Source organism: Entelurus aequoreus, linkage group LG11 (assembly GCF_033978785.1).
Source record: "Entelurus aequoreus isolate RoL-2023_Sb linkage group LG11, RoL_Eaeq_v1.1, whole genome shotgun sequence".
In the NCBI taxonomy this organism is placed as follows: Eukaryota; Metazoa; Chordata; class Actinopteri; order Syngnathiformes; family Syngnathidae; genus Entelurus; species Entelurus aequoreus.
The window spans coordinates 54,267,974-54,293,580 of record NC_084741.1 but is presented as its reverse complement, the minus strand read 5'-3'; the positions used below and the strand labels follow the sequence as shown (position 1 = coordinate 54,293,580).

The window sequence follows — 25,607 nt, the reverse complement described above, 5'->3', positions numbered from 1 at the left end:
CAAATGTTGACAGAAACGAAATCTAATCATACTTATATCCGTCTTGTAGATATTAGAGTTTTCCCGATGCCAATATTTTGATAGTGGTATCAAAATGTATTTTGATACTTTGATACTTTTCTAAATAAAGGACACCACAAAACATGTTTTGTGCTACATTACATACGTTTCTCATTGCAATCAAATAATAATTTTGCCATTAAATAACATAGTGAACAAACTAGAAAACTTAACTTTTAGTAGTAAGCAAGCAAATGGGTTACAAAGGCTCCTAATTTGGCTGCTGATGTATGCAGTAACATAAGGTGTCATCTTCCATTCCATTATTTTGTCAAAATTATGAGGGCAAGCGGTAGGAAATGGATTATTAATATATGTGTTTATTTACTGTTAATATCTGCTTACTTTCTGTTTTAACATGTTCAATACACACTTCTGTTAAAATGTAAGAATCACTTATTATTCTGTGGATTGGATACTTTACATAAGTTTTGGGTATTACTACAAATATGGGTATCAATCCGATACCAAGTTGTTACAGGGTCATATATTGATCATATTTAAACTCCTCATGTGTCCAGGAACAAATGTCCTAAGTTTATAAACATAATACACATAAAAAAAGGAAAAAAGACTTTGTGGTGATTATAAATCTCGACATAACCGTTGTAGTATTAAATAGATACAGCTCTTGTACTTGGTATTGTTACAATCAATATATGTGTAGACCCACCTTTTTGTTTACATTCAGGAGCACAAGCTTTCTGTTAGCGGTGAATGTGAGCTATTGAATCCTCCTACGGTGTGTAGTTAAAGTTAAAGTCCCAACGATAGTCACACACACACTGGAGCCTATCTCAGGGTGCTGGAGCCTATCTCAGCTGCATTAGGTGTGGTGAAATGATCCTCTGCATTTGACCCAGCCCATGTTCACCCCCTGGTAGGTGAGGGGAGCAGTGAGCAGCAGAGGTGGCTGCGCTCAGGAATTATTTGGTGATTCAACCCCAAATTCCAACCCTTGGTGCTGAGTGCCAAACAGGGAGGCAATGGGTCCCATTTTTATCTCAAAGGATACGTTAGCTGCTAGTTAGGTTTTTAGCTAGCTATGTTTTAAAGCACAACATACAGAGCTGCATTTCATTGCTTAAAGCTCTACCTTTATCGTTAGGTTTAAAGTCAAAATATGTCCATTCTCCATCTTCTGTCTTCACACTGTTTCTGCTTGCAAAAAGTGCTGTGTGTGCATGTATTGACTAACATGCGCCGCCGTGGCTTGTATGCCAGCATTGTCACCGCGCGACGCACATCATCTGGACGAAAAAATATAAAAAAGGGACCGGTATTTTTTTTTTTGTAAAGCGTTTTAAATGTATTAGTACCGCGGTACATTATTAACCGGTGTTTAAACCGGTGGCTCTCAACTTGGCCTAGTAGATATATAATCCAATCACAGCTCTTTAACAGCGTACATATAAGTGAGGGCCTGGGAGTTAGTTACGAATAAAAGGCAATCAGATGCTTTTCCTTGTGAGCTGAGGAAATTTTCTCACCGCCAAAACCTAAATGTATCGTTTTAACATGAGCCACATCATTTTAGGTGTACAACTAGGAGAAAGGAAAGAGGACACATTTTATGTTTGATGTTAGGATGCCATCAGCAGGCGAGTCATCAATTGTGATGCCCACACAACTGTAAAATACAGCTAATTTTACCGTATTACTCATTTTAAAAAAATGATCAAGTTATTTTCTCTGCCTCAAGGAATCGTTCATTTAATGGAAATCCAAAAGCATGACAACTTTTAATGTGGTCCAACATGCTTATGTCACACACGCAGCAAAAAGAGGAAATTGATGCAGCGTTTCCTATTTATTTGAGGCGGATGTTTATTAACAAAGAGGCAACGTGGGTCCCCCCTCCAATGGGCTCACCACCCATAGCAGGGGCCATAGAGGTCGGGTGCAATGTGAGCTGGGCGGCAGCCGAAGGCAGGGCACTTGACGGTCCGATCCTCGGCTACAGAAGCTAGCTCTTGGGACGTGGAACGTCACCTCGCTGGGGGGGGGGGGGGGGGGGGAGGAGCCTGAGCTAGTGCGCGAGGTGGGGAAGTTCCGGCTAGACATAGTCGGACTCACTTCGACGCACAGCAAGGGCTCTGGAACCAGTTCTCTCGAGAGGGGATGGACTCTCTTCCACTCTGGCGTTGCCGGCAGTGAGAGGCGACAAGGCTGGGGTGACAATTCTTGTTGCCCCCCGGCTCAGAACCTGCATGTTGGAGTTCAACCCGGTGGACGAGAGGGTAGCTTCCCTCCGCCTTCGGGTGGGGGGACGGGTCCTGACTGGTGTTTGCGCTTACGCGCCAAACAGCAGCTCAGAGTACCCACCCTTTTTGGATTCACTCGAGGGAGTACTTGAGGGTGCTCCCCCGGGTGATTCCCTCGTTCTACTGGGGGACTTCAACGCTCATATTGGCAACGACAGTGAAACCTGGAGAGGCGTGATTGGTAAGAATGGCCGCCCGGATCTGAACCCGAGTGGTGTGTTGTTATTGGACTTTTGTGCCCGTCACGGATTGTCCATAACGAACACCATGTTCAAGCATAAGGGTGTCCATATGTGCACTTGGCAACAGGACACCCTGGGCCGCAGTTCCATGATCGACTTTGTAGTTGTGTCATCGGATTTGCGGCCTCATGTTTTGGACACTCGGGTGAAGAGAGGGGCGGAGCTTTCTACCGATCACCACCTGGTGGTGAGTTGGCTGCGATGGTGGGGGAGGATGCCGGACAGACCTGGCAGGCCCAAACGCATTGTGAGGGTTTGCTGGGAACGTCTGGCAGAGTCTCCTGTCAGAGAGAGTTTCAATTCCCACCTCCGGAAGAACTTTGAACATGTCACGAGGGAGGTGCTGGACATTGAGTCCGAGTGGACCATGTTCCGCACCTCTATTGTCGAGGCGGCTGATTGGAGCTGTGGCCGCAAAGTAGTTGGTGCCTGTCGTGGCGGTAATCCTAGAACCCGTTGGTGGACACCGGCGGTGGGGGATGCCGTCAAGCTGAAGAAGGAGTCCTATCGGGTTCTTTTGGCTCATAGGACTCCTGAGGCAGCGGACAGGTACCGACAGGCCAAGCGGTGTGCAGCTTCAGCGGTCGCGGAGGCAAAAACTCGGACATGGGAGGAGTTCGGGGAAGCCATGGAAAACGACTTCCGGACGGCTTCGAAGCGATTCTGGACCACCATCCGCCGCCTCAGGAAGGGGAAGCAGTGCACTATAAACACCGTGTATGGTGAGGATGGTGTTCTGCTGACCTCGACTGCGGATGTTGTGGATCGGTGGAGGGAATACTTCGAAGACCTCCTCAATCCCACCAACACGTCTTCCTATGAGGAAGCAGTAGCTGGGGAATCTGTGGTGAGCTCTCCTATTTCTGGGGCTGAGGTTGCTGAGGTAGTTAAAAAGCTCCTCGGTGGCAGGGCCCCGGGGGTGGATGAGATCCGCCCGGAGTTCCTTAAGGCTCTGAATGATGTGGGGCTGTCTTGGTTGACAAGACTCTGCAGCATCGCATGGACATCGGGGGCGGTACCTCTGGATTGGCAGACCGGGGTGGTGGTTCCTCTCTTTAAAAAGGGGAACCGGAGGGTGTGTTCTAACTATCGGGGGATCACACTCCTCAGCCTTCCCGGTAAGGTCTATTCAGGTGTACTGGAGAGGAGGCTACGCCGGATAGTCGAACCTCGGATTCAGGAGGAACAGTGTGGTTTTCGTCCTGGTCGTGGAACTGTGGACCAGCTCTATACTCTCGGCAGGGTCCTTGAGGGTGCATGGGAGTTTGCCCAACCAGTCTACATGTGCTTTGTGGACTTGGAAAAGGCATTCGACCGTGTCCCTCGGGAAGTCCTGTGGGGAGTGCTCAGAGAGTATGGGGTATCGGACTGTCTGATTGTGGCGGTCCGCTCCCTGTATGATCAGTGTCAGAGCTTGGTCCGCATTGCCGGCAGTAAGTCGGACACGTTTCCAGTGAGGGTTGGACTCCGCCAAGGCTGCCCTTTGTCACCGATTCTGTTCATAACTTTTATGGACAGAATTTCTAGGCGCAGTCAAGGCGTTGAGGGGATCTGGTTTGGTGGCTGCGGGATTAGGTCTCTGCTTTTTGCAGATGATGTGGTCCTGATGGCTTCATCCGGCCAGGATCTTCAGCTCTCACTGGATCGGTTCACAGCTGAGTGTGAAGCGACTGGGATGAGAATCAGCACCTCCAAGTCCGAGTCCATGGTTCTCGCCCGGAAAAGGGTGGAGTGTCATCTCCGGGTTGAGGAGGAGATCTTGCCCCAAGTGGAGGAGTTCAAGTACCTCGGAGTCTTGTTCACGAGTGAGGGAAGAGTGGATCGTGAGATCGACAGGCGGATCGGTGCGGCGTCTTCAGTAATGCGGGCTCTGTATCGGTCCGTTGTGGTGAAGAAGGAGCTGAGCCACAAGGCAAAGCTCTCAATTTACCGGTCGATCTACGTTCCCATCCTCACCTATGGTCATGAGCTTTGGGTTATGACCGAAAGGACAAGATCACGGGTACAAGCGGCCGAAATGAGTTTCCTCCGCCGGGTGGCGGGTCTCTCCCTTAGAGATAGGGTGAAAAGCTCTGTCATCCGGGAGGAGCTCAAAGTAAAGCCACTGCTCCTCCACATCGAGAGGAGCCAGATGAGGTGGTTCGGGCATCTGGTCAGGATGCCACCCGAACGCCTCCCTAGGGAGGTGTTTAGGGCACGTCCGACCGGTAGGAGGCCACGGGGAAGACCCAGGACACGTTGGGAAGACTATGTCTCCCGGCTGGCCTGGGAACGCCTCGGAATCCCCCGGGAAGAGCTAGACGAAGTGGCTGGGGAGAGGGAAGTCTGGGCTTCCCTGCTTGGGCTGCTGCCCCCGCGACCCGACCTCGGATAAGCGGAAGAAGACGGATGGATGGATGGATGGTTTATTAACAAATGAAAGGTTTCAGCCCCCCCGCGACCATACTTGCCAACCCTCACGATTTTTCCGGGAGACTCCAGAATTTCAGTGCCCCTCCCGAAAATCTCCCTGGGCAACCATTCTCCCGAATTTCTCCCGATTTTCACTCGGACAACAATATTAAGGGTGTGCCGTGATGGCACTGCCTTTAGCATCCTCTACAACCTGTCGACGCGTCCGCTTTTTCACCATACAAACAGCGTGCCGGCCCAGTCACATGTTGTATGCGGCTTCTGCATACACACGAAAGTGACTGCAAGACATACTTGATCAACAGCCATACAGGTCACACTGAGCGTGGCCGTATGAACAACTTTAACACTGTTACAAATATGCGCCACACTGTGAACCCACACCAAACAAGAATGACAAACACATTTTGGGAGAACATCTGCACCGTAACACAACATAAACACAACAAAACAAATACCCAGAATCCCTTGCATCCCTAACTCTTCCGGGCTACAATACACACCCCCACTACCACCAAACCCCCCCCCCCCCAACCCCGCCCACCTCAACCCCCCCCCCCCCCCCCACCCCAATCTCCCAAATTCGAAGGTCTCAAGGTTGGCAAGTAGTTCCGCGACCCCAAGAGGGAAAAGCGGTAGAAAAATGGATGGATGGAATAAACTTTCCACGCCACATATAGCGTGACAACCCACTTTATTGTCCTGCTCATAAACAATGAATGATGAAAGCATGCATTGTAACTCTGTTTGACAACACACATACACACTTGCTTTGCCAGAGACATAGCATAAAAAATAGAAAAAGTGTCTCAGATATACTTTTTGGCATTGACATGTGAAGCAAAAAATGACTAACGACATCATTCCTGACCATAAGATCATGCTACTTATGTGTTAAACAAATGCTTTGCAGGTAGACTAAATAAAGGTGCTTTCAAAAAACCCTAAAGACGCCTTATCTTGTATACTTTATATTTTAGTCGACAACATTTACTGTAATGTTAGCTGACTAGAATGTGATTTATTTTCGTTGACTAAAACTAGACTAAAACTAAATCAATCCAGATGACTAAAATTCAACTAAAACTAAAATACATTTTCATCAAAAGACTTTAACTAAAGCTAATTTAAAAACTGCTGTCAAAATTAACACTGATCCATTACGTTTATAAAGTCCTCTAATAAAACATTAGCAACACCGCCAACAACGCTTTATTTATATGCAATGCACTGCAAATTAACCCAGCTATGTAATAGCTAACACCGATGAACTACTTGTCTGGCGTTGTGACACATCGCCTCGCTCACACTGCTCCTCCGACCACTAGAGAGTAGCCAGCTAGTAGTTACTTTGTGCTGTGCTTATAATACCAATGGGTTGAGACCCGCCATTAAAAAAAGTAGAAGGAGCTTGAGTCAATTAAAGTTAATGCTAGGTTATTATGCATCTTACTTGTGTAGGAGAAGGTTGTGGCACCAAGGTGGTCAACTTTGAAAATACACACGCTACCAACTTAATAGTATAATATGGCTCTCAACTTGGCAAACAAATGGAACACAGCATAAAACCATTGAAACATCGCTAGAAAGCATTTTCTTATCTGAGGAGTGAGAATTATGCTGAATTTACCAGCTCAAGGATTGTACATGTGCTGAAAGATGCAACCATCCCATCTGTCTACATCCCAGTGAGAGCAGACATTGTAAGTCACTGTGTTATGTTCTTATTTGAAACATTTAGCAATAGTGATACAAGATAGCGCTCCAAGGTGCTCACAAAGTCTGCCATTAGTGCTTGCAAACACAAAAAGTGTACATTGGTCGCCATGTGTTTTGTGAAATAAATGTGCCCAGGAAAGAGATTACAGTGGTGCTTGAAATTACCAAAATGCTGTAAATGTTACGTTATCATTAATGTGCCTGTCACTAACTCACATACACACTTATATTATGTATATAAAACAGTGTTGAAGGTTTAGAGCTGGAGTTTAAAGGGCTTTATAGGTGGATTAGAGTGGCTCTCTATTACCTGCACTGCTAGCTGCCTCATACAAGCAGTTTTTTTTTACTATTTAGAACGCACAGAAAAGGAAAATATGTGTGTTCTTGTCTCACATAGAGATTGTCAATGACGGACAAAATTGCCAAAAAGTGCAGTTTTTCTTTAAACTGTTCACGTACCCGGAGTTTGCATGTTCTCCCCGTGACTGCGTGGGTTCCCATAGGGAACCCACTGCCAAAAACATGCACCTGGGGATAGGTTGATTGGCAACACTAAATTGGCCCTATGTGTGTGAATGTGAGTGTGAATGTTGTCTGTCTATCTGTGTTGGCCCTGTGATGAGGTGGCGAGTTGTCCAGGGTGTACCCCGCCTTCCGCCCGAATGCAGCTGAGATAGGCTACAGCGCCCCCCGTGACCCCAAAGGGGACAAGCGGTAGAAAATGGATGGATGGATGGATCTTCACGTACCCCAAATCCCCTATTGGATCCGGCAAAAAAAGCAGACAATCATCCTCCTTTTGTACAACATCCTCTTTTTCTTTGACTAAAGGATCTCCCCAGTGTTCTAAAAATATCAGGTGAACAGAGCCATAGAGATGGTGATGAAACTGCTTATTTGACAGTGTCCTACCGCAATCCATCTTTCCACCGCCTGCCAGCCAGCATATGTGTACTATTGGCTCCCCCCCATAACAATCCTCATCGCCTCTAAACCCACCCCCTCAGTGGTCCCCAGTTGCTAGTTTAGATACTGCCCCGCACACATACAAACATACAATTTTCCCCTCTGCGAGTGTCCGAGTCTTCTGGTTTGGAGTTTCAAAACCTGTGCAGTTATCAATCATCCAGACAGTCATGTCACATTGAAACCTACAAATGTCTGCATGGCAACACTTACAGTGGGGGAATACTTATTTGATCCTGTGCTGATTTTAGCTTGCGCTTTTACAAATACATGGCCAGTCCATAATGTGTGTGGTAGGTTCATTTTAACAAAGAAAGCCATCATATCAAAAAAGTAAATTAGGAAATAGTTTGTGTTTGACTGAGTCTTTTGACCCCAACAGACCGCTTATGTCCAATGAAGCACACAAATGAGTCCGGTCCCTTCAGCAGGAAGCTTAATAGAACCAAATCACCATTGGCGCAATAATTAGAAAATTGACAAAATACAAAATAATAAGGTTTGGAGCTCCATGCAAGATCTTACCTCATGGGGTAAGGCTAATTCTGAGAAAAATGAGTGATCAGCCCTGAATTGCAGAAAGAGCTTGTTAATGACCTCAGGAGAGCTGGAACCACAGCCACTAATAAAACCATAGGTGACACACTTTGCTGTAGTGAAATGAGATTCTGCAGTGTCCACAAGGTCCCACTGTTCAGGAAGGCACATGTACAGGCCAGAGAAAGACCAATAAACACCTGGGAATGCTTGGGGGAAACCTATAATAAATGTTTTTTTTCCTATGATCCTTTTCGTGATATTCTGTCTGTAATAAAGGTAACAAAAATGTATTACCTGCCCATGTCTTTGTCAGGGTGTAAACATACAAAAGCAGCAGGGGATCAAATAATTGTATTCTCCACAGTGTACACACACACATTACACACACAAATTCATTGTGTCTTCTCTTTTTAGTGTTTCCATGTCATACTTCCCTCTCATTTTCCCTATTTTAACCTCCATCCTTTGTCTTTTCATGCATCACATTCCTACATTGACCCAAATTTGCTCCATTTAATAGTCCGCCGTATACACCCAATGCCCTTGTGCTAATTAAGCTGCACACCTTGAAAATATGACGGTTAATTAATGATGAGATAAAGCCTGTGTGCAGAACTGTCAGTAAAATGATGACACTGTGCTTTACAGGTTTAAATACACTAAACCTGGTGATCGATCTTTACCTGCAGAGAATACATGCCTGTGTGTGCACCTTTGGATGGCATTCAAGGGTGCAGTAGGATAAAAGATCTGATACAAGGAGTAGATAAAAAGGGCAAGGCTAAAACTGGTGATCTCATTAAGGACTGTTTGGTGGGGTTCAACATTATTTGCAATAATGTACATGAATGTATATGCATTGGATGTGTAAGTTAGTGTGTGTGGTAACTTTTGGTATAAAAAAATCAGCAAAGACTAAATGAGCCAAAATTACACACAACTTAGCTAAGAAAGTCGATTTGAAACAAAAATAATGTTTATGTAAGTTAGGTTGAGGCTGTGGCTTCATTATTTACAGCGTAAGTCAATTTGATTTATTCTGTAAAGCCGTAGAATATGTACTTATCTGCATAAACATATTCATACAAAAACGATTTGGAGTTTCTAGGTAAAATATTATTTTTACACTGTTGCCATTTTATACAGCTGAAATGTGAGGATGACATTAAATCCCACTTGCCAAACTACAATTTTTCAAGAAACAAACTGGTTATCTACAGTACAGGCCAAAAGTTTGGACACACCTTCTCCTCATTCAATGTGTTTTCTTTATTTTCATGACTATTTACATTGTAGACTGTCACTGAATGCATCAAAACTATGAATGAACACATGTGGAGTTATGTACTTAACAAAAAAAGGTGGAATAACTGAAAACATGTTTTATAGTTGTGCTATGTTCCATAGCCACCCTTTGCTCTGATTACTGCTTTGCACTCTTGGCAATCTCTCAGTGAGCTTCAAGCACACCTGTGAAGTGAAAACCATTTCAGGTGACTCTCTTGAAGCTCATCGAGAGAATGCCAAGAGTTTGCGAAAAAGTAATCAGAGCAAAGGGCGGCTATTTTGAAGAAACTGGAATTTAAAACTTGTTTTCAGTTAGTTCACCTTTTTTTGTTAAGTACATAACTCCACATGTGTTCATTCGTAGTTCTGATGCCTTCAGTGACAATCAACAATGTAAATAGTCATGAAAATAAAGAAAACACATTAAATGAGAAGGTGTGTCCAAACTTTTGGCCTGTACTGTATAATTAGAATAGCAATGAAAATCATGCATCGGAACATACTCTATACCAAAAGTACATCATTGTTAAATTTACTTACAGAGATTAAAATGTCAAATAGAGACGTACTTCAGCTGTGGACTAATCGTAGACATCACAAATATGTAAAATATTTAGAATATTTCAGAAATGTCTAAATCTACACCTTCTCATCAACAGCAATTGTGACTTATGAGTAATGAAAATGGAGGTCTGTTTCTATTCGAATGCCTCTAATAATGTTTAGCTTCTACTTTTGGATTGCCAAGAGGGTAGTAGGTGGGGGATGTGTTTGGACTATATAAGTCTACCTCATCCTTTTCACATAGAAAGAAACATACACATTAAGCGCAGCGCTCATATTCTTCTACACAGACAGAACTACCGGTAGTAAGGAAAACAACATTCATCCTTAATTTAAGAGAGAGAGCAGGAAGTAAGATGGTGAAAAGAACCAGATGTTTGACACAAAAAAAGGGTAGGACGATGACCATCGAGACAGATGGAATGGCATTTAACAGAAGTGCAAATTGTGTTTTTTTTCACAAGAAATTGAGGGGGATGTTGTAAATAAAATATTCTGCAAACTTTACCTTTCTTTACGCTGGCCGATTCCATGTTTTCCAAGCAGGTGGGTGCTGAGGTGTTTCTTCATCACGAACGCCCATCTTTAATAAACAAAACAAAGAAAAATAAAGGAAGTAATTATCCAGACAGCATTATCAAAATGTTTGTACATGTAAAAAAGGTGGGTTTATCTAATACATGTTCTGCAAACTTTCCTAAACAAAACATTATTGAGCAGTGGTAACTACCGGTACCTGCAAAAACAGAAAGCGTATGCATTTATTTGTGCACACTTTTCAACTCGTAAACTACAACACGCCAAAGGGTAAACATTTGTCAAAAATGCACTTATACCGTATAGCCTGTGGTATTATTTTTCTGACAAATACGCCACGTGGTGGCGCTCTTATCAAACCCCAAGGTTTGACCCGGTAATTGGAATTGACTTGTAATTTCTCACACAGCTCAATGTGCCCTACAAAACGATCAATATAACTTTGGGGTGGTTAGCCAAAACACATTCACATGTTACAAAACTGTGCACATATGCACACAACCTAAAAAAGCTCATGGATCTGGAGTACATCCAGTGGCATGCATACCAAGTATTAAATCCTGAGATGTCAATAGGTGCACAGCAACCCCCATGTTATGACTTTGTTGAGTTTATTGTGTCTCCTAAACAGCACATGAAAACATAATGAATGGATGACAGGACTAAATACTCAGACATCCGAGCTGCTTCCACAGTGTTTTCATCTCCTGGCCTTTTTATTTAGCACCCATCACTTCCAATTATTGTGCAGCATAGAGACAATGACCACATCTGAGAACTGAGGGTAGAGCTACATAAAAGAGGCCGAGGGAGGGACAGTCACGCCCCTCATGCGGTTGGCACCATCACTAAGAAAACATTGGTGCTCCTGTACTGTGCTCCTTTCAATTCTTTTCACTTTTCCATACTCTGTCTTGATCATTATTTATTTTTTATTTTTTTCTGTGGTGAGCTACTCTGTTTTGCTATTATGCTTTTGGAGCCAGTCTGTCATTGACAAAGAGCGCAATTATTTCAGCATTAATATGCCCATGTCAGATTGAACTTACCCAACGACATTTGGACACACACATGCAAACACACTATGCCCCACTACGCCCCAAACACAGACCCCGAGGCATATGCTAAGTAACACCACCATATTAATATTCAAACATTTTTCACTGTTTTGCCTCGTTATAATCATGCTACATTTTCTCTCAATCCATGTCTAACTCAATCCATCTGGGACATTGCCTTTAAGTCAAACTGGGAGACAGTTAATGGGAGTGACTATATCTGAATCTTGTGTACTCAAAACACGGAGACTGACAGACTTGAAAATACTAAGAATACATGAGCATCTAAAAATGCCTCGATAGATGGCCTCATCTATAATGAAACAAACAGCATAATTAATACATATTGGAGCAGGTGCTGGTAAAAAGAAGGCATCAATACAACTAAGAGGAAAATAAAAGCAAGACCTTGGTACACTCTTTGCATGTTTGCTTAAGTCATCGTGTTCAGTTAAAAAAAGAAGAAAAAATGTGATTGCAAACATCTCAGTTAATTATGTATTACAGCTGTCCTTCATAAACCTAATTACAGAGTGCTGAAAGGCAACAGCGGCAATTTACATATGTGCATGAAAGACAAGTCATATGCAAAATATGATTTTAATTAGCAGTCTTTGATAGAGAGGGGTACGAATCCAACTGGCATGTTGTGAGATCTCATCTTTGCCTTTTCTACAAGATAAATCCCAGAATAGCGCTGACAAATGCCCTGTGGATGATCTTTGCACAAGCTCGACAGACGCACACGGTCTGAAAACACATCAGAAATGTACAATAAATGCTTTTAACAAGGAACAATTCAAGTATTAGCAAATGATCAAATAACATTTCATGTTTTATACAATACAGAAAATATATGATACTCTATTACAGGTGCTGGTAGAGATTCCTGTTCCTGTACCCAATCATGCATACTGTATATGCTATTAATCATTGCATATTCCCTTAAAAGGGAAATGCATTTGTATTGAGACCCCTGCTTTGAGTATGTCTGCTACCATCCAGGTCAAGGCCTCAGCTTGTTGTCCAGCTGCTTTGGGCTGCATGATCAACCTGCACCATCAGCCTTGATGGTTACTGTAACAAAGGGATACTTTAACATGCCATTCATTCATATCAATTCTCTCCCACCCCCCATGAAATGAGCTAATAAGGCTGTGCCTCTGCCCTCTAGGGAGGCTCATAATATCCATTGCAGATATGAAAAGAGAAAGACAGAGGCTGTGGTGTTTCACGTTCAACTCTCCCTTCAGACTAATCGCAGCGCCACAGCTCGTTAGGTCCGTGACGTGCCGCAGCTTTACCGATAAGCAGGGGAGACACGGCTCAATTACCCACACTTACAATCTTTCTCTCTCTTTTCCCTCCCACCGGCTGACGATGAAGAGATAGCGTGTCAATTTCTGATACAAACAACTTCATTTGACTAATGGTGTTCCTCGATAGGCTCATCTACAAGTCTGGAAGCGAAGGAAGATCTAAGAAAAAGCCCCAAGCACCATTTGGCTTAGATATATTGTTGTCTAACCCCAAAATCGCACTCACTCCGGAGTGTTGTGCACAAGGCATGCCAACTTTTTCATTTTAATTTTAGCCAAGACACACATAGGGAAGTGAAGGATCGATTGCATTCATCGAGTCTTCATTCAAGATTTTTTGGGAACTAAATGGCTTCGTCCTAATCAAGGCTAAAGCTACTCAAACAAGTACTATATTAGGCGGAGTGAGTTATATGTGGGGCAGCAAGGTAGAACACGGGGTTAGTTCATGTGCCTCACAATATGAAGGTTCTGGGTTCTGGGTTCGATCGTTTGCGTGGAGTTTGCATGTTCTCCCTGTGACTGTGTGGGTTCCCTCCTGGTACTCCGGCTTCCTCCCACCTCCAAAGACATGCACCTGGGGATAGGTTGATTGGCAACACTAAATTGGCCCTAGTGTGTGAATGTGAGTGTGAATGTTGTCTGTCTATCTGTGTTGGCCTTGTGATGAGGTGGAGACTTGTCCAGGGTGTACCCCGCCTACCACCCGAATGCAGCTGAGATAGGCTCCAGCACCCCCCGTGACCCCAAAAAGGACAATCGATAGAAAATGGATGGCTGGATGGAGTTATATGTGGCAATATAACATTGACATGTTACCCAAATGTAACAAAATTATTGTCTGTAAATCTTGCTGTTGGTTGTTTGGAATTTCTGACAAAAGCCTTGTTCTTTGCAAATAACGATCACTTTAAGGATACTAATGGTCCCATGAACTATGGCGGACTTATTTATCTTAATCCTTCAGTGAAATACATTGGAAAATAGGCCTTGCATTTTTTGATAGCTGTCAGATTAAGAAATGGTTCATTTCAAACTAAGTGGAGGTGCTGAACCTTGTCTGGAAGTTGCGAGCTGCCATGATGTAGAAGATACATAATAGTAGCATTCAGCGCCAAAGTTTTAGCACTGGGTTGCAACAGATCTTGAGGAGAAGCATCAAACATAAATAGAACATTTTGAAATGGTCTGCTGGGCCCAAAAGAAATGACTGTGTGCAGGCTCATCCACAGCCTCCTGTGCCTGTCCTAATGATGGCCTCCACCTGCTGCTTTAATGTCACAGCTGGATCACCCTCCATCCCTCACTGACTCGGACCGCCATCAGCAGCAGGTAGCTGCCCCTCTTTGCACACCCCTTTCTCACTATCTGTTACTTTATGTTCCTTTACGTCTATTTTCCTCTAACTTCTATCTTTCTCTGACACAAACTAAACATCCACTGCATATACATGTACAGTATTTGCTTGGATATATATTATCTTCCTCCATTTATGTTGCTGTTTTCTATTTATTTTGTGTACCTTCTTGGCCTTTTGGGCATACCTAATCAACAAGTATGTTTACATTCAGTTTCGGTTGAACCTTTATCCTCTGTCCTATTGTTGCTTATAATTGCTTGCTGCTAATAGGCCATGTTATGTGAAAAGTAAAATGTTAAAAGGGCATCTAAATAAAACGTTAAATGTAATTTATGCGCCCTGAAGTTGATGTAACTTGCTAGAATTCATCCAAGCAATACACATGTTTGTCATTATTCAAGGGTGGAAGGAACTATAACATACCAGCACATAATAGACACATGAGATAGCACAAAATGTAGTACCTGAGATCCCACATTTAGCCCAATTAATACCATTAGAGCAATAGTACAGACAAAATAATTTATATAGAATAGGATATAAACGGAGTAGGTATTAATTAGCATAGGATAATAGGAATATGATATAAAGAAAATGGAATACATAAAAACAGGAATTTAATTTCCTCGAAGCAGTAGCTTCCTATAACTCCCTTGTTTGTACACAATTTTTTGTTGGCATAAAAACAGAAACCCCATCTGCGTTTTTTTCCAATCGAAACTGTTGGTCATGACGCAACAGTTACAGTCTAACAGTTTGGAAAGGTGAGTCCGGAATACTGTCGTTAAGCTCTGTTTCTGTCAGCCAAATCACGGAACAGTTCCTCATCTCCTAGTCTCAGGCATAATAGGTGGTACATCATTCTAACACAGCATTTTTTTGTTTGGAAGATAATAAAAACCCCTTTTTATCCTCATCATGGGTCCAGGCAGGACACCAAAATGGCAGAAAACATTTTTTTTTTATATACGAGGTGCTGATTCTCAATAAAAATTGTGACACAAAATAAATGTATTAATTTGCCACTTTTTTGGTTGAGAAGGCAGTGTCGCCAACTTGGCCAACAAATCTAGCAACTTTTTCTGGTGTTATTGGAGACTTTTCTTGTGAGAAAGCACGTTGCAGGTGCTCGTTGAGGACAGTAACTCAACAAGCCACTGCACTCGACTGCTACTGCTGCTGCTGCTTCTGCGCAAACACAGCGAAGTCCAAACTGCAAATGAAATGTGCCTTGGTTTCAAGAGCAAGATGTAAATGTAAATATTTCTTCAGTGTCATGTCATGCTAAAATAATTCACTGCAACATCTCAATCCCATCGATTATGTTAATGAGCCAGTCAATAGATGAGAATAATGTCACAACCCTCCAGTCTTTTGATCAAGTTTGTCTCTAGTATTTAATTGATTTACATTTAAATAAAACTAGCTAAGAATCAATAGAAGAAAGTTTAACTTACAGCTCTCATCATACTTCGCTTTTTTTTAATTGGTATTCCTCTCCTACATCATTCATTGCAATCAATTATACAAATTAGATGATAACATCATCTAGCAACTTTAAGGACAGCCAATAGCTACTTTCCTTACTGAAGAGTTGGCAACACTGCTGGTAGGGGTGGGAAACATCCATCAACCATACCGGGAGTCTAGGCAAGATCTAAAAATGTCAGAGAAGGCCACTTTTTTACGAGGCGCTGATACTCGACAGAAGTGGTTTACTAAGACCCTTGCGCAAAATCATTGGCAAACAATTGCTACCTTTTTATTCTTAAATAAACCTCTCATCTAAAAGTGGAAACACAGAAGGTAAGTTGACATGTCTCATCTGGGTAACTTTGACAGGCAAGCGAATTGACAGAAGAACAGAAACTGACACTTGGCTGACAGCAAGCCTGCAGCAATGAGTTGTCAGACAGACATATAAACAGACAGGAACAAGAAGAGACAAGATAAGATGTATTGATAGAGTGATTGCCTCTTGACAGTGGTACCCATGAATGAGGACAGAGAAAATCTGGATTCTACTGAGTTTACAGGCTTAGTTTAAAATATGTTCTATAACAGTGGTCTGTTGGCACAGCAGGGGGGTTGTGAATCATTTGGTTGATTAGACTTAAAAAAACATTATTTTTATTTCTAATATTGCACTAAAACAAGGCCCCTTGAGAACCAGTTTGGTCCAAAACACAATTTTATACAAGATGTATAAGTAGTGGTCCCCGTTCCATCTCTCAATAAGTTTGGGGCTCCTTGGCCGTTGAAGACTACAAGGTTTGAGTATCGTAATACGGAAGGAACCAAACACACCAGCCATTTTGCAGATGTAGCAATAGTCAAATTTGGACCACTCAAGTTTTATACCCACTTATGCATCAGCTGCTTACCAGTTTTAAGGTATACGTGGTATAAAATAGTGATAGTTTCAAAACCACTAAGATGTTTTTCTTCATATTGTCCCTGCAGTATAAGGATAAGTGAAAGTAACAAATCCTTTAGGTTGCATGAAACTACAAACCCTCCCCCTGCACACGGCTCTGCATGCTGTATGATGGCTGAAGGAGGCAAGTCCACTGAACTTTTTTGGTCTTGATGACCAAATCAGTTGTTTGGGAATGATTTAGCAACCATAAAAAGTACAGACAGCCGTGGCTTGGAGGAAGAAGATCACCCAACGTACTAAAGTTGCTTGTGTGAGTAGGAAGACCTACAAGCTAAGAAGGCTAACACCAGCGAGCTAACATGACGCAAAGAAGAGAGGCACACGCATAATGATGTTTTACTTGACCGCTAACATAAAGTTACAATAAAGAAGAACATTCATCCAAACACATCAATACACTAAAGACTCCAAAACACTCTCATAGACAAGTTGTAAGCAAGTTTGCCAAACATGTTCAGGTTCAGTTTTAAAGGGAAACGTTTCTTACTTATGGTTTGGTACCTGTTTTGTGTATTTGGGATCTGCACAAGCGCCAACAATTTTAAATCAAACCATTGAGGCATGGCAGAGATATTTATAAAACAATATTGCCTTCTTTCATACTTGCTCCAAACGAGCGGTTTGGAATTTTCCAACTTGTGACGTTTTCTCAATTGGTGACGTCGGCAGATATCACCATAAATGGTAAGATTTTAACCAAAGAGTTTTTCGAAAGTCCGCTATAGTAGTCCGAAGTCAGCTAATGAGCTGCAAAGCTCAGCCGTAGTGAATAGATCAGGTATTTTTCTCCATCGTCTTGTTGTAGGGCAGACTGGCTCGTACATGAACATGTATCCTCTGTGTCTGTCATGTTGCTATTTCTAATGAAAAGTAGCACATAGTTGTAACTTATATCTGTCAGTAGAATATATATGGAAGCGCTAAAAACTACAACATGGTTAACGGGACAGAGACACAGTCAAAGTGGAAGCACGTAAATGAGACCACCCACAAAACGGCGCATCCTGAAGAGATGGTCAGAAAAGATTAAGATTAAAGATTAAAGTACCAATGATTGTCACACACACACTAGATGTGGCGAAATTTGTCCTCTGCATTTGTCCCATCCCCTTGGGGAGCGGTGGGCAGCAGCGGCGCCGCGCCTGGGAATCATTTTAGCGGCTTGAAGATGATAAGTAAAACCAAATCTATGCAAAACGCTGACCAAAGACATTTACATGTTATGTAGACCAAAATAAAGTGTTTTAAATGCCTATTTTTAATTTTTTTCAAAATCTTGTGAAGTGTGAATTGTAATTGTATTATGTATTTGTTACCTTTTTGATCAACTTTATGATTTCATTTATTTTTACAGTATTTTGTTATTTTTTTTACAAAGAAAATACATGTTATGACTTGAGTTGCAGGTTTAACAACAGCAGACTACATTAAAAACTATGCGTTATGTATTTAAAATAATCTCTTAGTTTTTTTCCATCTATTTTAAAAACAAATACTCCACTTTCATTATGTTCTATCATATCAATGTAAATAAAAGTTTAACTGAAACGTTAAGTAAAATAAATACAACGTTTTAGCATTATGTGAACTTTTTGCTTAAGGTTATTATTACTGGTATAATCTAATTTTGGCCCATGCCCCTCTTATGCATCTGCATATACCCTGAATTGTAATTTCCTTTAGAATAATGCTTCATTTAATAGTAAAACTAAACAAAAATATTCAACCACACATAACATTTTACAAATCTGTACTGCAATTTGACTAATTTCCCCCTCAGCCTACGCCCAACCCCACTTTGTGTTTTTATTTTGTTTATTTTTTTTAATCCAAAAAAAAGAAATAAAAATCAAAATAAACATGAAATCAATCAAATTCAAATTTATAAATAAGCACCATCAAATGTGAGATGATCAGAGCAATGGCAAAAATGCGGTCCGCGGCGCTGTCGATGTGCTTGATGAAAGCAAGAAGTGACTTTGCATCAATATCGCTCAGGCCTTTAAGAGATGTGCGCAGAGAGACATCCCAATCATGTAACCGATATAGGGGAGGAAATAAATAAATAAAACATCTAAATTGATTTCGTTTTCCTGTCTGTACTGGAGCAAAGCAAGCACTTGATTTACTCCGAGATGATCTTGATAAAAATAAAAGGGAAGGCAAAGTGTTTTGTTGACAAGTGATCAATATCACTCCTCTGAATGAAACAGACACCTCTCATTTCTGATGCTTCGTTTTCTCGGGGTGTGTGTACGTATGTGCATGTGTCCTCTAGTCTAAGAGGAGGTACATTAAAAGCTCACTTTGCTTCACCAAAGGGGTGTTTGGATCATCTGCTGAGGCAGGTGATGGGGCTTGACGGACTGATTGAGGCAAAGTTCTCATCGACGGTGGCGGCGCCCCATAGAGTTTCCAGCATCAGTGCACACTGTTCCATTAAAGGATCATTTAGAGGCAGAGCAAGTTCCACCTGCATTTATGCAGTGCACCCTCTAATGTGAGATGAAACAGACATTTTCAAGCTACGGGGAAAAAAGGGGGGAAATGATAATGAAGAACAAAAACATAGGTCTCTCCCAACAGCATATTTCCATCTTCAAGAGAATGGCAATTGATTAAGTAATCTATTATTGATGTCGTTCTCGTGATGCGCCGATGGCAGTTTCAGATTTACAAAGCCTAAAGCTCAAAGCAGTATTGTAATGTTGAATATTAGGCTACTCAGCTTCATTATATTTTCTAATTAACTGCATTAGTTTGGTATTCAGATCTTAAGGACTTAAAAAATGCTGAAGAAGAGAGAATAAATAACACTGTCTTTTGTTTCGAGATGAAAGGAGAGGTGTATAATGAAACAAGGTACCGACAGTTACAAAAAAGTCGGCAAATTGGGTGAAATCAGCATATATATGATAAACTTTTATGAATGAAAAAAATCTTCAACTGCGGCATGGTGGAACAAACATTTTAAAGGAAATATATTGCATACTAACTGCTTTGTGTTACTGTGAAAATCACATTTTATAACAGAAAATGATTTAAAAATGCTGGTTAAGGGTTGTTAGTCCCTCTTGCTAATACACCTTCCTCCTCTCTTTCCTTTCCAAGCTCTCAGCAGAGCAGTTAAAGGCATGACAAATATATGTGCTTTCCCCTCTCCATTCCACTGTGCCGTGTTAAATCATTAAAGAGAAGTCCTGCTCATTATCTCCCTAAACAAAACTTCTCTTATACCAAATAAATCACTGTTGCAAAGCGCAGCTAACAGCCGTGAAGGGATAAATTACAAAGCACCTCACTGGCAGTGTTGGTATTTAAAAAAAAGCTTGCTGCACTATTTCTATGATGTGCAGTAATTTGTAACTCAGGTTTCCTTGGGTTTGAAGAGATCTCACCAGGTGTGAGCTGCATGATGGAATGGAATATGAATGAGTTTATTCAGTCAATACTTGATGACATTATCTGTACTTAAACAATTGCCAAGGAAAACCATTGTTGCCTTTTTTTGATAGAAAACATACATTTGGCAACAAAGTGACATTTTGATAAAAAATAATTAATTCTATTTGACCACTTGAGATTTATTTTCTTTGCAGATTGATGTATGCTGATTCTGTGAAATGGTTTCTACTTTTCAATTATAGGTGGGTTGCAATTGTGTGACCTAGAGGCACATCCGGGCACTTCCAGGTTTCAAGCGATGGTCTATGCCCCATTAGGCTGCTGTTTATTTACCTGCATCATTGCAGATTTAATCTTATTTTGAAAGGTTTGGAGCCAAATATAAAAGTGATCATGAAAAAAATAGTTTCAATGGGATGCAGTGGATTTTTACACTCTTAAGAAAAATATTTTTCATAATATTTAAACAATTATCACCAAGAGATTACTGCTACCTCACTTCACTTGACACTTGCAGTATTTAGAAAAGAAAAGATTGGAGGCACATCATCTGAGGTGTCCAAAAATTAAGCATTAATCCGTGAAAGACAAAGTTGGACTTATTCGTACATCGCCAAGTAATGTATTTGATTGACACAACAAGTGCCGTGCCGCTGTGATCTTGACGCAAATGAGAAAAAAGATAAGTTTGTTTGCAGTTGATTTCCAGCTACAAATATTAGTCTCATCTACAATTCATGTCTGCAGTTGTTTTTATGATGTGAAGTATATTCTGTCTCATTATTTATATATTTAGCTCTATATGTCCCTGTTGTTCAACATGAATCTGTGCTAGCGAGAGCAAGATATAGTATATGCTGTTGAGCCGACAAGAGATGTATTCATCTAGTTTATTAAAACTATTTAGAATATTTTCTTAATGCTAACAAATATCACCAGAAACGCTATAATGTGGTCATTAGTGTCGAATCAAGCAGTTTCTTGCACAACAACTAAGCTTTTAGTTTCTGTTATGAAAATCGAGAAAGAAAATAAGGTGGATTGGACCAACATGTCATTAAGTTTATTTCCCCAGCCAGGTTTTCATAGTTATATTTAGGCATAGCAACCACAAAAAAACATGATCTCTTGTCCTTTTATTATTTTTAGTTCTGCTATTAAGCACTACTAATATCGTAGAGAATAAACTCGATTGCATCACAGAACGTTTCTCAAACAAATCAAAAGTTCAAACAAATATTTTACAAAGTGATCGCTGTAAACACAAGCGGTTTGATTTTATTCCACAAGATGATGAAAGTGATATTTTAAAGAGACATTTCCTTCAAATCAATTTTTCCTGACTTTATTACTTTTATGAGCCACTTCTTTCAGGACTATATACAAGCTATTTACTATTTCTTTATTTGAACAATTGGAACACCCAAGAAAAGAACAGCAATACGGCATTCTCTGCTCAAACTTTACACTCACTCTCACTTGTTTTAATGCTATGCTCAAGCTGGTTGACCATTGTGTGAATTATGCCGCAAAGAAGAAAAACGGATGTGATGTCATATGCAACCTTCCTATAATATGATTACTTTGGAAAAAAGTTTAGCATTTTAAAAGTGACTACATTCTTGACATTTTAGCAACTATGTAATCATATCTTCTTAACATAGAAAATAAATATGACTATAGATTACAGCTGCTCAGTGGCCTGGTGGTTAGAGTGTCCGCCCTGAGACTGGTAAATCGTGAGTTCAAACCCCGGCCGAGTCATACCAAAGACTATAAAAATGGGACCCATTACCTCCCTGCTTGGCACTCAGCATCAAGGGTTGGAATTGGGGGTTAAATCACGAAATGATTATCGGGCGCCGCCACTTCTGCCGCTCACTGCTCCCCTGTGGGGATGGGTCAAATGCAGAGGATAATTTCACCGCACCTAGTGTGTGTGTGACAATCATTGGCACTTTAACATTTTAACTCTAACTTTAAGCTGCTGTATATCACCTTCTCAATTTTTTATGTTTTAACACCAACAAATATAAGAACACTATTACTGGCTAGCATATATTATCATTAGCTAAGGGTCTACAATAGATATCCTACAACATCCGATAAAAGCACGCTCTAATGAGGCAAGATTTCATCTGTGATGTAGGTGGATTAGGGTGAGCAAATCTAAGTGCTCCTTTTTTCCTACGTGCAATGCTGTGAGCATGTCGTTAACTTTACCTGAGCTCACTGTAAACAAATAGGGCGTCTATCGTACAGGACTTCTTCAGTGTTTCAGAGGAAGATTTTGAGTACTATTTAATGTTTTGCAAACATTCCGCATGGAGGGAATACCATTAAGCTTCAGCACATCAAACAGTATCAGCCACCTGAAACGCAATCATGGTTACGATGGTGTTTTGAAAAATGCCTGCTGCTCAATAAGGTGTATCAAAGCTAGCAGCAAAGAAAGACCTGGTGCTCGTTCTTATCACTGCTATGTTTGAAAAGTGTAAAAAAGTTTGCCATAGCCAGAGACGACCGAAGGGCTAAAGCGATCTGTGATTTTATCATAAAAATTATGGCGCTGGACAACCAGCCCTTTAAGAACCCTTCCAGATACTGGCTTCTGTCAAGAAAAATCTAGGTACAGTTTGTCAAATCCACCTTTGTTTGAATATTTCTTATCTCCAGGGGTTCACAAACTACAGTTAAATCTAAATCTAAAAAATAAACAAATATACGTAAATTATCGGTTATCACTATTGGTCTTGACAAGCAGGAAATGATCGGTATCGGCTTGGGAAAAAAATGGTGTACATTACTATCTATAACTATATATATTCAAAAGAACAGATTGAAAAAAAAGGTTATATTTCTCAAAAGTAAATTAAATAAATGATAAATGGGTTATACTTGTATAGCGCTTTTCTACCTTCAAGGTACTCAAAGCGCTTTGACAGTATTTCCACATTCACCCATTCACACACACATTTACACACTGATGGCGGGAGCTGCCATGCAAGGTGCTAACCAGCACCCATCAGGAGCAAGGGTGAAGTGTCTTGCCCAAGGGCACAACGGACGTGACTAGGATGGTAGAAGGTGGGGATTGAACCCCAGTAACCAGCAACCCTCCGATTGCTGGCACGGCCACTCTACCAACTTCGCCACGCCGTTAACCAATTAAAGTACAAATTAGTACAAATTAAATTAAATATATATTTTTTATTTAAAACAAATAAGATTACAGGCGTTAATGATTGTCACTCATGACTGTCGCGCGAACACACATCCTAGTGCGTGTGCACACCCACTAAAACAGTCTCAGAGAAGTGATCAACTATTAGCAGTCATGCTGTTGTTATGCATGCTACCCCCCAAGGAACAGCATTTCCCCATGCTTGCAGCACTCATAGATCCTTGACCATGATGCTGCTACCACCAATGCTTTATGGTAGGCAAGACAATTATCGTGGTTCCCACTTATAGTACCAGAAGAGTAGAACAACAAGTTGCCTCTATATTGAAACTATTATAATATATATCTGATGTATGACAACTAAAGACTTCCAAAGTTTGTGAATAAATAAATATGATCAAAATAGTATCAATCTTACAAAGATTCCCAAGCCATTTTGAGAGATAATGAGGAAGACAGACACGTCATCACATGATGTAGTGGTAGGGACCGCAGATTCCTTCCCCACTAAAAACAATGCAAACATGCAGAATTTTTGAGAGCCAACAACGATTATTTTGGGCAAAATTATGATCCAAAACCTTATATTGTGGATCGTGAATACAAGGAGGATGAACTACAAGTTTTAGAATCTCTGCTAAACAGATCCAGCTTTAGTGAAACACTAAGCATCATGTAGTAGTATTGCTAAGTGCTACACAAGAAATAAACTACAAACATAATACAATTATATCTTACTGTACAATGTCTTCTCTTACTTCGATGACGACTGATAGGATGTCCTTTGTGTGCATCATGATTAATTGTTCGTTTGGATTCTAAACAAAGGGTCATTAACAAAGAAGTCTCCCTGCAGACACTGCCTTCGGTTGTGTGTGTTTGTCTCCATCTCCGAGTATGAATTGAATGTCACAGATGAACAGCTTCTAGATCAGTGGTTCTTAACCTTGTTGGAGGTACTGAACCCCACCAGTTGCATATGCACATTCACCGAACCCTTTAGTGAAAAATAAAAACATGTTTTTTTCAAATTCAAGACAAAGTTATATGTTTTTGGTAACACTTTAGTATGGGGTACATATTCTAAGTAACAAAGACTTAGTTCAGAGTATTTTGGACACAAGGGGAACATATTCTAAGTAACAAAGACTTAATTTAGATATATTTGGTAAGGGTTAGGGTTAGAGGGTTCGGGCCATGGTTAGGGTTATAATAAGGCCATGCCGAATAAGGCATTAAGAAGTACTTAATAATGACTAGTTAAGAGCCAATATGTTACTAATTTGCATGTTAATAAGCAACTAATTAATGGTGAATATGTTCCCCATACTAAAGTGCTACCATGTTTTTTTACTGGTGCACAAAATGAACCGTGCATGAACATCACCTTGTTCAAAGAACAAAACCAACACAGTGCATAAACGAACAACAAATTACACACCTGCAAATCAATGTGACTTCTGCTGTTGCCGTATCCGTAATACGCCGATAGGGAAAAGTTTTTATTTACACGATGAGTCGGGTGTGTCTTTACCTCCGCCGAACCCCTGAGCCCGACTCACCGAACCCCTAGGGTTCGATCGAACCCAGGTTAAGAACCACTGTTCTAGATTCAAGGCTAAATCCTCCTATTATCCAGATGAGAAGCATGATTCATAATCTAGAATAACTTTGACGAGCCCAGACGCAATGATGCGGGAGCAGCAGGACATCGCCAACAGCTCACAGTAAAGGACGCAGAGGGCTACTTAAGAAATAGTTTGTTTGTGTGAGCACCCACAATAACAACATCACTAATATTTGGGTAATATTCAGGTCACAATATCTATAGAGCAGGGGTAGGGAACCTATGGCTCTAGAGCCAGATGTGGCTCTTTTGATGACTGAATCTGGCTCTCAGATCAATCTCAGCTGACATTGCTTAACGCGATAAGTAATGAATAATTCCGTGGTAATCACAGGGTTAAAAAAATAATGTTCAAAATATAAAACATTCTCATGCATTTTAATCCATCTATCCCTTTTTCTACCCCACCTGTTCAAGAAGTCGCATCAATGGTAAGAAGGATTTTATTTATTATTGGTTAGCTTCAGAATAACAATGTTATTGAAAAGAATAAGAGACTTATTAAACTCTAAAAATGTTGGTCTTACTTAAAAATGCACGCATTTAGTTGTATTTAGTGTTGAAAAAATATTATATGGCTCTCACGGAAATACATTTTAAAATATTTGGCTTTTATGGCT

The 25,607-nt window shown here is 41.0% G+C and overlaps 1 protein-coding gene across 1 annotated transcript in view; it reads right to left on the bottom strand.

Annotated features, from left to right (window-relative positions):
* Window positions 1-25,607, bottom strand: part of znf407 (zinc finger protein 407) — a 273,449-nt gene that overhangs the window by 145,278 nt on the left and 102,564 nt on the right. The window contains exon 5 of the mRNA XM_062063561.1: window positions 10,566-10,640. Within this exon, the coding sequence (XP_061919545.1) occupies window positions 10,566-10,640 (75 nt within the window). The remainder of the gene's footprint in view (window positions 1-10,565; window positions 10,641-25,607) is intronic.